The 12,452-nt window shown below is 48.5% G+C and overlaps 1 protein-coding gene across 1 annotated transcript in view; it reads left to right on the forward strand.

Moving 5' to 3' along the window:
• Ssu72 (Ssu72 CTD phosphatase) overlaps nucleotides 1-12,452 on the forward strand; it is a 104,505-nt gene that overhangs the window by 59,474 nt on the left and 32,579 nt on the right. Inside the window, exon 4 of the mRNA XM_075687042.1 lies at nucleotides 10,817-10,935. Coding sequence (XP_075543157.1) covers nucleotides 10,817-10,935 — 119 coding nt within the window. The remainder of the gene's footprint in view (nucleotides 1-10,816; nucleotides 10,936-12,452) is intronic.

The following is a 12,452-nucleotide window of genomic DNA, read 5'->3' on the forward strand; positions in this document are numbered from 1 at the left end:
CATCAAAGCCGGTTCTTTTTGTCTTGCGTCATTGAGGACATTGTTCATTCATACTCTACCCGCCACAAGCTCACAACTGCTTATTACCCACAAAAAAATAACAAATGGGCTCGCAAAGCACCTGAACCGAACTCTGACCAATGTGCTTTCAATGTACGTCTCTACCAACTACGGCGATTGGGACACTACTTTGCTGCATGTTACTTTCGCTTGCAACTCGTCCCGGTGTGACACCACTGGCTACTCATTGTTTTATCTTCGGTATGGACATGAAGCTTCTCTGCCTCTCACTGCTTTACTTCCTGCTGCTCTAAGCTCATCCACTACATGTACGTATGTTCGGGATGCCAGTGCGCACCAACACAGCTTGCCAGGACACTCGTGAACGGCTCACAGTGTTCCAGGCTTGCCAAAAAGCCCTGCACGAAAGTTGCCACAAGACGTTTGTTGCTCTCCAGGTGCCCTCATGTTACTGTGGTATTCATCCCACTGCATCAGCCTCTCTGAAAAGCTATTGTACCACTGTGATGGTCCTTACAGAGTGTGCTATGTCAAGTCATTAACATTATGTATGAAATCGAACCATTCCTCAAGCCAGCACTGTCCACACTAGTGCCCTCTGCTATCATGCGTGTTGTGAGATTTAAGCCGCACGTCACAGGCCCCTCTGGTCCTTCATAACAAGTACAAAGTCGATGCTCTCACCTGGGGTTGGTAGTGCCACGAGACAGTGAAGAGGCTGCTACTGTCAGTCGGACGAAGGTGGTGGTGAAGAAGTGGCCAGAGGCACACAAAAGCCTTGCATCTGTCGCCTCTTCTTGTGCCTGTTATAACCCTGTATATACAGTTGAACCCAACTATATCGAACCTGTTTACATTGAATTATTCTTTATACCAAACAATTTCTGAACACGGTATAGTTGCAATAAGTACATATAGCAAAAGTTAGGCTTACATTGAACAAAAATAGCAGCAACTTCCCAATATATAGTATTTCAAGCGTCGGAAAAGTGCCCCCAGAAGTTAGCCTTCTCTCGCGGTGGCGGGGAAATCCGACGGTGCGGCTCCATCAAACCGCTCTCCCTACTTTGACCGCGCTGTGTCGAGCGAGCCATCACACCCCCCTGCAAAAAATGATCCTGGCCCTCCCGCAGCGCTTGCTCAGACAGCCAATTAGAGGCTCATGTGCCCTCGTCATGCAAGATGGCACAAGTGTGAGTTGTCTCACTACTTTTCGTGTTCATTGTGTTTGCGCCTTGTGGGCCTTCTCCCGCAGTGTTGCCGTGATGAAGCGGCAAAATTCGCCTTTCGCCGTGTAGCTTGAAACCACAAATCGAGTTGAATGCGGTGAGCAGTCGGATGCACCGCAGCGTGCAAGATTCCGAGGAGCACTCTCAGCACAATCTTGAAGAATAAGGGGGAGATTAGGGCTTAGATAAAAAATATAATGTTGTGACAACAGTAGCAAAGTTCACAATACAGACCTTCATCATGTAAAAAAAAGGTCGTAGTTCACACCCATCTATTTCCTCTACGTTCGCACTTATATTAGTTTTCGTATGTTTTCGTTTGTACTCATGAAGATCACGAGCATGCAAATGCTAAATTACAAGTATTGCAAGTGCGGCGGTAATAGGCACTTCAATAGATTCCTAGCCCGAACTGTACGAACAATGTCTAACCGACCCCAGACGCATGCGCTGCAGCTTGAAGGAGGCGATGTGTAGGCACTTTCCAACCATAGAGAAAGGCCGCCTTCCAAGGAAGCCTTTCTTACACGCGGCTCGGCACCATTGTTAGTGGCCCATCTCCCCTCTCTGAGGATTTGCCCTTTGAGCGAAGGTCTCTACCTAGGCATCCTTCTCTCATTTGGTGCCTCAGTCTTGGGAGGCAATTCAGTATCAGTTCCACCTCATTAGGAATGACTTCTCAGATGTGTGAGACAGACAGCCGAGACCGTGAGTTGTTTGGTGTACCCCTTGAACACACTAATAGTGAATTCCCGGTAAGCGCAGAAAGTTTTAATTTTTTTCTCATTTTCTTTTTTTTTTTACACTACATTTAAGTATTATTCAAGTTTGCTGAAAATGTATTGTATATCTAGCCGCATTCATGGCCGCATGCATACAGGTGACTGAAACCATGATGTTTGAACCATTGAGAAATACTAGGCCATGCCACCTGCTCACATGCGATTCCGGAACTACGAGGTCGGAACCGTTTAGAAATTGTTTTAATTGAGTTACCCATCGCAATCAGGAAATTACTTCTATCGGAGATAAATCAAAGGAGTTTTTAGGCAGTAGGGCCCTCGGGGGTGTACTCGTCGGTGATAAGGTATCCTTCCCGCCTGCGGGATTATCTGACTGAGCTATGGAGAATGCTCGGTTGCCATAGTCGGAAGTTCGAATCCCGCTATAAGATTTTTCTTTCTTTCTGTCTTTGATAAGGAGCTTGAAATTCACCTCCTCCAGTGCACAACTTCTGCAGGCTTGGAGTGACGCATGTCACTGCCAAAAGATGCCAAGAGCGAGTGGGACTATACTAATCCAGATGCAACCAAATTAGGAAGGCGCAAAAAGCTTCAACAAGACACTCCCTCACCAGATCAGGAATTGGCCTCCCTGGTGCAGTATTCGGTTACCCCCTCCCGATTGGCTCACTCAATTACCCAATGGCCCTCAGTCCCCAGCAGCTGCGGAGCACCTGACCAAGCAGGCGGTCAGACTAGTACCGCAGCAGAGGGTGCTAAGAATCCCTGAGTCCGGACAAGCCGCCAATAGAAACAGACCCTTGCAATGTTTAACACCCGAACCCTCTCGAGTGAGGTTAGCTTAGCAGTACTCTTTGAGGAATTATCAGACATTGTTTGGGATATCATCGGCCTTAGTGAGATTAGAAGAACTGGTGAGGCTTATACATTGCTGAATAACGGACATGTCCTCTGCTGTAGAGGTCTCCTAGATGAGAAGCAATACGGTGTAGGACTCCTAATGCATAAGTACATGCATTAGTACTGAAGTACCGACTTCTTTAGGCGCTCAGCCACAGTGGCCACCGCTACACTAGGATAACCTGCTTCTAATAGGCGCCGGACCTGAGCATTAAAACTGGCGCTCATTTTGTGCATGCAGGATCTGGAATTGCCATGTCGTGCCTTAAGTCTTCCCTCACCAGATCCTGCATGCACAAAATGAGCGCCAGTTTTAATGCGCAGGTCCGGCGCCTATTAGAAGTAGGTTATCCTAGTGTAGCGGTGGCCACTGTGGCTGAGCGCCTAAATAAGTTTGTTTCAAGAGAGACGGACGTGATTACAGAAAGCAGTAATAGCAAAAAAAAAGAGTAGTGGATATTCCGTATATTCATTCAGAGTCGCACAGGCTTAAAAAACTTGCAAGTAGATATTGTCACGTGGTGGTGACATTCAAGAACACAGTAGCAATACTGTGAAAGACAAAAATAACTTTAATTGGGCAAACTTGCACCCACAAAAACAGGCTACACTTATAGCACAACGATAGCGGCGAACACGGTCAGCGATCGGCGAAAACCTGATCAGCGGGTCAAGCACGTCGGCTTTTATACAGCAATCGTGAAATGTTCCAGACTAATCGTTGGGACCCGCGTGCCTTCCACAAAGTTCTACACAATTCGCGTCACGCGATGAAACCAGATAACATAAGGTTCGGCGACAACAGACAGTGGATAGAAGCATCGATAACTTTCCAGAAACTTCAGATACATGCAGGCGCGTCCCGCGCTATGCGATAACATTTGTTAGGCGGCGAAGCGTGGTCACCCGATAAAGATAAGTACACGTGTCAATACCCCCCTCTTAAAAAGCATCGACCCGATGCTGCAAACAAACGAAAGTAATAAAGAAAAGCACTCATAGCAAAGAAATCAACAAAATAAGGAAGTTCACCAGTGTCCATAAAAGGGTTTAAGGCACACCATGTGGACCACTTCAGGCCGTGCACGGCGCTGCTGTGAATGCGAAATGCCGTCTGGCACGACCTCATAGTCAAGTGCGCCAGTACGTCGGATGACCTTGTAGGGTCCGAAATAGCATTGCAGAAGTTTCTCATTCAGTCCTCGTCGGCATATTGGGGTCCAAACCCAAACACGGTCGAAAGGCTGGTACTCAACGAAGCGTCGTCGGAGATTGTAGTGTCGGCTGTCGGTACGCTGCTGGTTCTTGATCCGTAGGCGGGCGAGCTGTCAGGCTTCTTAGGCGCACTGGAGATAGCTAGCGACGTCAAGATTCTCCTCGTCAGTGACATGCGGCAGCATGGCGTCGAGCGTCGTCGTCGGGTTCCTGCCGTAAACCAACTTGAACGGCGTGATCTGTGTTGTTTCTTACACCGCCGTGTTGTAAGCGAAGGTTACATACGGCAGGACGGCGTCCCACGTCTTGTGCTCGACGTCGACGTACATTGCTAGCATGTCGGTGAGGGTCTTGTTCAGGCGCTCCGTGAGACCATTCGTTTGCGGATGGTATGCAGTTGTCCTCCTGTGGCTTGTCTGGCTGTATTGCCGAATGGCTTGGGTGAGCTCTGCTGTAAAAGCCGTTCCTCTGTCAGCGATGAGGACTTCTGGGGCACCATGTCGCAGCAAGATGTTCTCGACGAAAAATTTCGCCACTTCGGCTGCGCTGCATTTTGGTAGAGCTTTAGTTTCAGCGAAGCGGTAGAGATAGTCCGTCGCCACGACGATCCACTTAATTCCGGAAGTTGATGTCGGAAACAGTCCCAGCAAGTCCATCCCGATCTGCTGAAAAGGTCGGTAAGGAGGCTTGATCGGCTGTAGTAATCCCGCTGGCCTTGTCGGTGGTGTCTTGCTTCGCTGACAGTCTCGGCATGTCTTGACGTAACGGGAGACATCGGCGTTTAGGTGAGGCCAGTAATACCTTTCTCGTATCCTCGATAGCGTCCGGGAGAAACCGAGGTGCCCAGCGGTCGGATCGTCATGTAGGGCGTGCAGTATTTCTAGACGCAGCGCTGATGGTACAACAAGAAGGTAGCTGGCGCGGACTGGTGAGAAGTTCTTCTTCACGAGCAGGTTGTTTTGTAGCGTGAACGAAGACGAGCCGCGCTTAAATGCCCTAGGGACAACATCGGTGTTCCCTTCCAAATACTCGACGAGGCCTTTTAGCTCCGGGTCTGCTCATTGCTGTTTAGTGAAGTCTTCCGCGCTTATTATCCCAAGGAAAGCTTCGTTGTCCTCGTCGTCTTGTGGCGGGGGATCGATGGGGGTGCGTGATAAGCAGTCGGCGTCAGAGTGTTTTCTTCCGGACTTGTATATTACCGTGACGTCATATTCTTGCAGTCTGAGGCTCCACCGCGCCAGCCGTCCTGAAGGGTCCTTTAAGTTAGCTAGCCAACACAATGCGTGATGGTCGCTGACGACTTTGAATGGCCTGCCATAGAGGTAAGAGTGGAATTTAGCTGTAGCCCAAATGATGGTGAGGCATTCCTTTTCAGTCGTAGAATAATTGCTTTCCGCTTTTGAAAGCGACCGGCTGGCATACGATATCACCCGTTCAAGTCCTTCTTTCCTCTGGACTAGGACGGCACCGAGGCCTAGGCTACTGGCATCAGTGTGGATTTCGGTATCAGCGTCCTCGTCAAAGTGTGCAAGTACCGGCGGCGACTGCATGCGTCGTTTGAGTTCTTGAAATGCCTTGGCCTGCGGCGTTTCCCACTTGAACTCGACATCACATTTGGTTAGATGTGTTAGCGGCTCCGCGATGCGTGAAAAGTCCATGACAAAGCGCCTATAGTAGGCCCACATGCCAAGGAATCTGCGCACTGCCTTCTTGTCGGTTGGCTGCGGGAACTTTGCGATGGCAGCTGTCTTCTGTGGGTCGGGGCATACTCCTGATTTGCTGATGACCTGGCCTAGAAACAAAAGCTCATCGTAAGCGAAGTGGCACTTTTCCGGCTTCAGAGTGAGCCCTGATACTTGATGGCCTCTAACACTGTCGCAAGCCACCTAAGGTGATTGTCGAAATTTCCGGCAAAGACAACGATGTCATCCATGTAAACAAGACACGTCTGCCACTTCAATCCTGCTAACACTGTGTCCATGACGCGCTGAAATGTTTCAGGTGCCGAGCACAGTCCGAATGGCATGACCTTGAACTCGTAGAGGCCGTCTGGCATGACGAAGGCGGTCTTTTCGCGATCTCTTTCATCGACTTCTATTTGCCAGTAGCCAGACTTGAGGTCCACCGACAAGAAGTATTTAGCGTTGCAGAGCCGATCCAATGCGTCGTCTATCCATGGAAGGGGGTACACATCCTTCTTCGTGATCTTGTTCAGTCGACGATAATCGATGCAGAAGCGTAGGGTTCCGTTCTTTTTCTTCGCCAGGACTACAGGAGAGGCCCACGGGCTTTTTGATGGCTGGATGATGTCGTTGCGCAGCATTTCGTCGACTTGTTGCCTAATAGATTCACGTTCTCGCCTCGAAACTCGGTAAGGGCTCTGGCGGAGTGGTCGAGCGCTCTCTTCGGTTATTATGCGATGCTTTGCAACTGGTGTTTGTCAAATCCTCGATGACGTCGAAAAGCAGTCTTTGTATCGTCGGAGAAGACTTCTGTTCTGTTGCTGCTTACTGATAGGAAGACTTGGATTCACGTCGAAGTCTGGTTCGGGGACTATGCTCATCGGGGTAGATGCATCTGAATCCGAGAGGACAAAGGCATTGCAGGTTTCCAGAATTTCCTCGAGGTATGCGATCGTCGTGCCCTTGTTGATGTGCTTGAACTCCCGGCTGAAGTTGGTTAGTATAACTTCTACTTGCCCTCCGTGGAGTCGAGCGATCCCTCTTGCGACGCAAATTTCACGGTCGAGCAGTAGATGTTGGTCGCCCTCGATGACGTCTTCTACGTCAGCGGGTGTTTAGGTGCTGACGGAAATAATAATGCCGGAGCGCGGCGGTATGCTCACTTGATCTTCGAGCACACTCAAGGCATGGTGACTACAAGAGCTCTTCAGCAGTATCGCTTGATCTTCCGACAGCGTTATCGATTTTGACTTCAGGTCTTTGATTGCGCCGTGTTGGTTCAGGAAGTCCATGCCGAGAATGATGTCTCGTGAACACTGTTGGAGGATAACGAATGTGGTAGGGTAAGTCCGATCATGAACGGTAATTCTTGCCCTGCAGACCCCAGTTGGCGTAATGAGGTGTCTTCCAGCGGTACGAATTTGAGGGCCTTCCCATGCAGTCCTAACTTTCCTCAACTGGGCGGCAATGGGTCCACTCATGACGGAGTAATCGGCTCCTGTGTCTAATAAGGCGGTGACTACGTGGCCGTCGAGAAGCATGTCGAGGTCGGTGGTCCTTTGTCTTGCGTTACAGTTAGGTTTTGACGTCGGATCATGGCTGCGTCGTGTTGAACTGAAGTTGGAACGTCGCGTCGTCAAGTCGTCTTTCGTCGGTGTAGTCTTGGCTTCCTGATTTCGTCGGGACGGTGGCGTGTCGTTATTACGTCGTCTAGATGGTCTCTTCGTCATCTTCGTCGGTGGCGGAGGATCTTCGTCAGTTCGACGAACAGCAACCGCACCTCCTTCGGTTGCTGCTTTTAGTTTTCCGGATATGGGCTGACGGACCGGCCCCGGACTGGGCCAGTGTAAGGTCGGCGCTGCGGCGACAGGTGGCGGCCTGGTGACAGCGAACGGGAAGGTCGTCGAGGGCTCCATTGAGTGGCGGCGAGGTAGTCGGCGATATCGCGAGGTCGTTCGCCAATCTGTGGCCGCGGCGTGTTAATGGCGAAACCTTGCAGTCCCATCTCCCGGTATGGGCATTGGCGGTACACATGGCCGGCTTCTCCGCAGTGGTAGCAGAGCGGGCGGTGGTCGGGGGCGCGCCAAACATCAGTCTTCTTTGGAATGCCGCGTGGGTTGACAGGTTGGCGTGCTGGCGGCGGGGGTGGTGGTGGACGACGGAACTGTGTCGTCACTGGGCCCGGCTGTGGGCGCGGAGGGGGAACGTGACGGCGGGCTACAGCGGCGTATGTCATCGCTTGCGGCTGAGACTGCGGCAATTCAGGGGCTACTTTTAGTTGTTGTTGGAGCTCCTCCCGCACGACCGCTCGGATAGTCTCGCGCTGGTCGTCGGTGGCCAGTGACTGAACTCCCGCGTAGCTTGTCTAGTTCGGGCGGCGGGCGAATTGCTGGTTTCGCATCTCGAGTGTCTTCTCAATGCTGATGGCCTCGCGAAGAAACTCGTCGACTGTCTTTGGTGGGCTTCGTACCATTCCGGCAAAACTGGCGTCGGAGATGCCAGATGCCACAAAAGCAGGCTACACTTATAGCACAACGATAGCGGCGAACACGGTCGGCAATCGTCGAAAACCTGATCAGCGGGTCAAGCACGTCGGCTTTTATACAGCAGTTGTCGAATGTTCTAGACTAATCGTTGGGACCCGCATGCCTTCCACAAAGTTCTACACAATTTGCGTCACGCGATGAAATCAGATAACATAAGGTTCGGCGACAACAGACAGAGGATAGAAGCATCGATAACTTTCCAGAAACTTCGGATACATGCAGGGGCGTCCCGCGCTGTGCAATAACATTTGTTAGGTGGCAAAACGTGGTCACCCGATAAAGATAAGTACACGTGTTAATATGATGTTAATGTTGCTTTCACTGCTCCCAATAAGCTAGGTGAGATATGCGCTGCCGTACAGAATAAAAAGGAGCTGGTAAAAGCCAAAAAACGAACAGATATTTGTCCAGTGAAGCACAATAAGAACAACAGTTTTACTGACTGTCGTATGGGTGTGGTTTATAAAATTCCCCTTAGCTGTGGCCAGTTCTACGTAGGGCAAACTGGATGATGTATCAATCAGAGGCTAATGGAACATAAAAGGTTGTTAACCGGTAGATCGCCTTCTAATCTTCCGCTACATTGCCGAGATTGTAACTGCACACCAGAGTTAGATGAATGCGCGATATTGTACAAGCATAAGAATGAAGATACGCGTCTTATGGTAGAGGCATGGCATATCTATATTGGTGGAAGTGCATGCGTGAGTCAGCCTTCGGTTACTTTACATAAGGAAGAGATTAAGTGCCTTAACAGTTATCTCTCACGTAGACCGGCACGTGTACCCGACTGACACGTGGTGTTACCATTCCTGAGCATGCGCAGATAAGTTTTGTCTTTTTTTTTTTCGCCTGAGTGCTTCCTTCAGTTGATAGTCGGCATTCGTGTTGTCCACTTCTCTACTCTTGTGTCCTGTCTGCACACCTCATTTCTTTTTTGCATAATGAAGCGATGAAATTGAGAAATTCGCGGGCGCTAGTTGGAATCGGTTGTCGCAAGACAGGGGTAATTGGAGATCGCAGGGAGAGGCCTTCGTCCTGCAGTGGACATAAAACAGGCTGATGATGATGACGATAGGGCTAAAGCGTACAAACTCACGACCCAGTGCCTGCGGCGCTCAACGCGTATGCATGGCCGTGTACAAATGGCTCATCCGAAATTGTTTCAGACGTGCCGGCTTCTGCGTGCCCGGTGGTGACTGTAAATTCTGATGAGTGCCACGAAGCCGCTGCTGGTGTTGCCGAAGTTTGGACCGAGCTGTCAGAATTTCCGGAAGCTGTTGACAAATTGACGGTCGACGAGTTTGTGAGTGCAGATGATGGTGTCGCAACCACAAGAGAGCCTGAAAATGAAGACTACATTACCGACATCGTACCGAGTACAAGTGAAAGTGGACACAATGAGGAAAGCAACGACGATCCTTTGCCCACATTCTTCGACGTGATTGGTGCACTAGTCCGGTGCTTTTGCACAAATGTGGAAGGTTGCAGCCTTAGTTGCTCCGACTCCTTGGACAATGTGGAGAAGTGCATGTGTCGCAGGCAGCAAAACTGCCCAAGCAGAAGAAAATACAGGACTGTTTCATGCGAAACTAAACTGTTTCATCAATAAAGTGATTTTATAAATGGTATGTGCTTTTAGGACATCCAATTCTTTAGCAGGCTTATATCGAATTATGCTCTATATTGGACTGATAGGCGTTTTTTTGCGAGTTTGATATAGCTGGGTTCGACTGTAGTAACAATTTCTAAATATACATTTTTCTGTAGCTGTATCATTAGCAAGTACACACCAGCCATATGATAGATTACTAATAGCTTTAATGTGACCAGTCATCATTAAAGGATATATGCAGCAATGATTTTATTGCTCTTGCTAACTGCTAGTTGCAGTTTTACACTGTTGGAGGAACTTCTGTTAACTTCGCCTATCTTTCAGTTCATATAATAATGAAGCAGTCAATCAATAAAAATGCTTTATTTTTCAAACACATAGAAAAATACAGAAAATTAATAGAGGAGTACGTGGACAAATAACCAAGGGGGGCTTTTTTCATTCGGTTAAAATAGTGCAAACACGTCAGCTGCACAAATAACAGCAAAACAGACTGACGCATGTGTTCATGATGGTTCATGACTATCTTCTAGTCAATGAAGCATTTGTTCATTAGACACTGCTAAATGTGATTTGCACACTATGAAAAATTATCTTTTCTTTATCCATAAGAGGGCTCACAGGTCTAGTTTGAGTTGTTGTGAGATCTCATGAAGTGTTTCAAGAAGTTGGAGAGAGAAGCAAGATTTGCACATTGCGCAGAGTATGTGTGCTGATTTCTCTGTCGTTGAGTGTGGTTGATTGTATTCTTCTATGTCAATTTTTGTTGAATTAATACGAGTGGGTTCTTATTTCTTTTTCATGTTGTGCTCATCACATGTGGTTAAACTGACGGTGATTTCTTAACCTGTTTCACAATATGCAGAGCTGTCCAGCCGGCTACCTTGCGACAACTCTCCAGTGCACATAATCAACCTCGACATCCAGGATAACCACGAGGAAGCCACAATTGGTGCATTCCTCATCTGTGAGATGGCTCAAATGGTAAGTTACCCCACATTTAAAGGGCAACTCTGGCAATTTTTTGACCATGTCAAGGTAATGGAATATTTTGGTGCCCGAAACCTCCCTGTCATGCATCTGATAGTAGAATTGTTCTGTAAATTTCAAAATAATTTTAAATAAGCGAAAATGTGCAAGAACGAAACCTGACTAAACAACCAAGCAAACCTCTTCGTGTGATGTCACGAGTGCCCCCAGCGGGGAAGGCATGCAAGGCATTCCGGTTTCGCCCTCTGGGCGAACGAAACTAGCGAAGAGCAGACACTCAGCTGATTCGTGACTGCGCTGGACCTTTGGTTGACAATGTCGGGTGAACCAGCTCTTCGGATCTGTCAAATATTGACAGTTATAATTCTGACGAATTCAATAGCCACGAATTGCTGTTCACGTTTGACCTGCCATCACGAGAGCCAACACCCATGCGCTACATATCGTGCTGCAACATAAGACCAAGGGCAGCCCTAACCACTGATTTTATACCTGCTGCTTGCTATTTTAGGTGTTTTGCCCCTTCTCAGGGAATTGCTTCGCATGCTCACTGTAAGACGTGCAGTGCGACTTTATACATTTGTATCCAGCAAGAACACCGCTGACAGTCCAAAGCACCGACCGGTGCATTTGTTTACATCGGCAGGTGCAATGACCACTTGTCGTTCGCTTGAGATACATAATGCTAGCTGCGCATCGTTGACATCAATTAATGTCGGAATATATCAAAACAGGCAGATTTTGTGCATGTAAGCACCGTTGCATCACTCTGAATCATGCGGATATGAGCGACTACACACCTTCAAAAATAACGAGTGGGAGACCGTAGTACGGGAGCATTATTATGCTGCCAACTTATCATTCTTCATATTCTCTTCAGGCGCACAATATGTTCCGTAAGGTAGACACAGATGAGGACTTTGCACGTAAAATTGTTCATTTAAAGAATGCATAATTTTATCTCGGAAACGCCACTGCCAATATTGACACTGTTGGCAGCTGAACGAGGCGGTTATTTACGCTGTTGTATCAAGGGGCCCAAGCTTGCTGCTTGTTTGGGGTACAAGGCAAGCAGTGCACCTTGGAAGCTAAATAACGAGTCTGCATGACAATACATGAAAATACACTCATGTTCATAGTCGCACTTAATTTAGGGCAGTGCCGGTGAGTGCGGCTGGCAGCTTTCTGTCGAAAATGCACCGATGTCGTCGCTTCTCCCTTTTTTTTGTGTGTGCACTGTATGAAATTAGGAGTGGCTTATTTCAAATGCATATGGTGAAAACGGAAGGAGTTTTCGTCATCCTGATGGCTTAATTGGCTTCAGGTTAGTCGCTCAGGTCTGCTACCAGTAGACACATTAACTACACGACTGTCACACATAGGTTTAACCTCAGCTGAACATGATCGGCATCAGCACAAACTGCGTTTGCGGATGGCGAGGGCTCAAGTTCTTGCAGCCAACAACGCAACACCACTTTCCTCCCATCGCTTGCCTGTTTACAGGAAATGCA

The sequence above is a fragment of the Dermacentor variabilis genome, chromosome 3, assembly GCF_050947875.1.
Source record: "Dermacentor variabilis isolate Ectoservices chromosome 3, ASM5094787v1, whole genome shotgun sequence".
Taxonomy (NCBI): Eukaryota; Metazoa; Arthropoda; class Arachnida; order Ixodida; family Ixodidae; genus Dermacentor; species Dermacentor variabilis.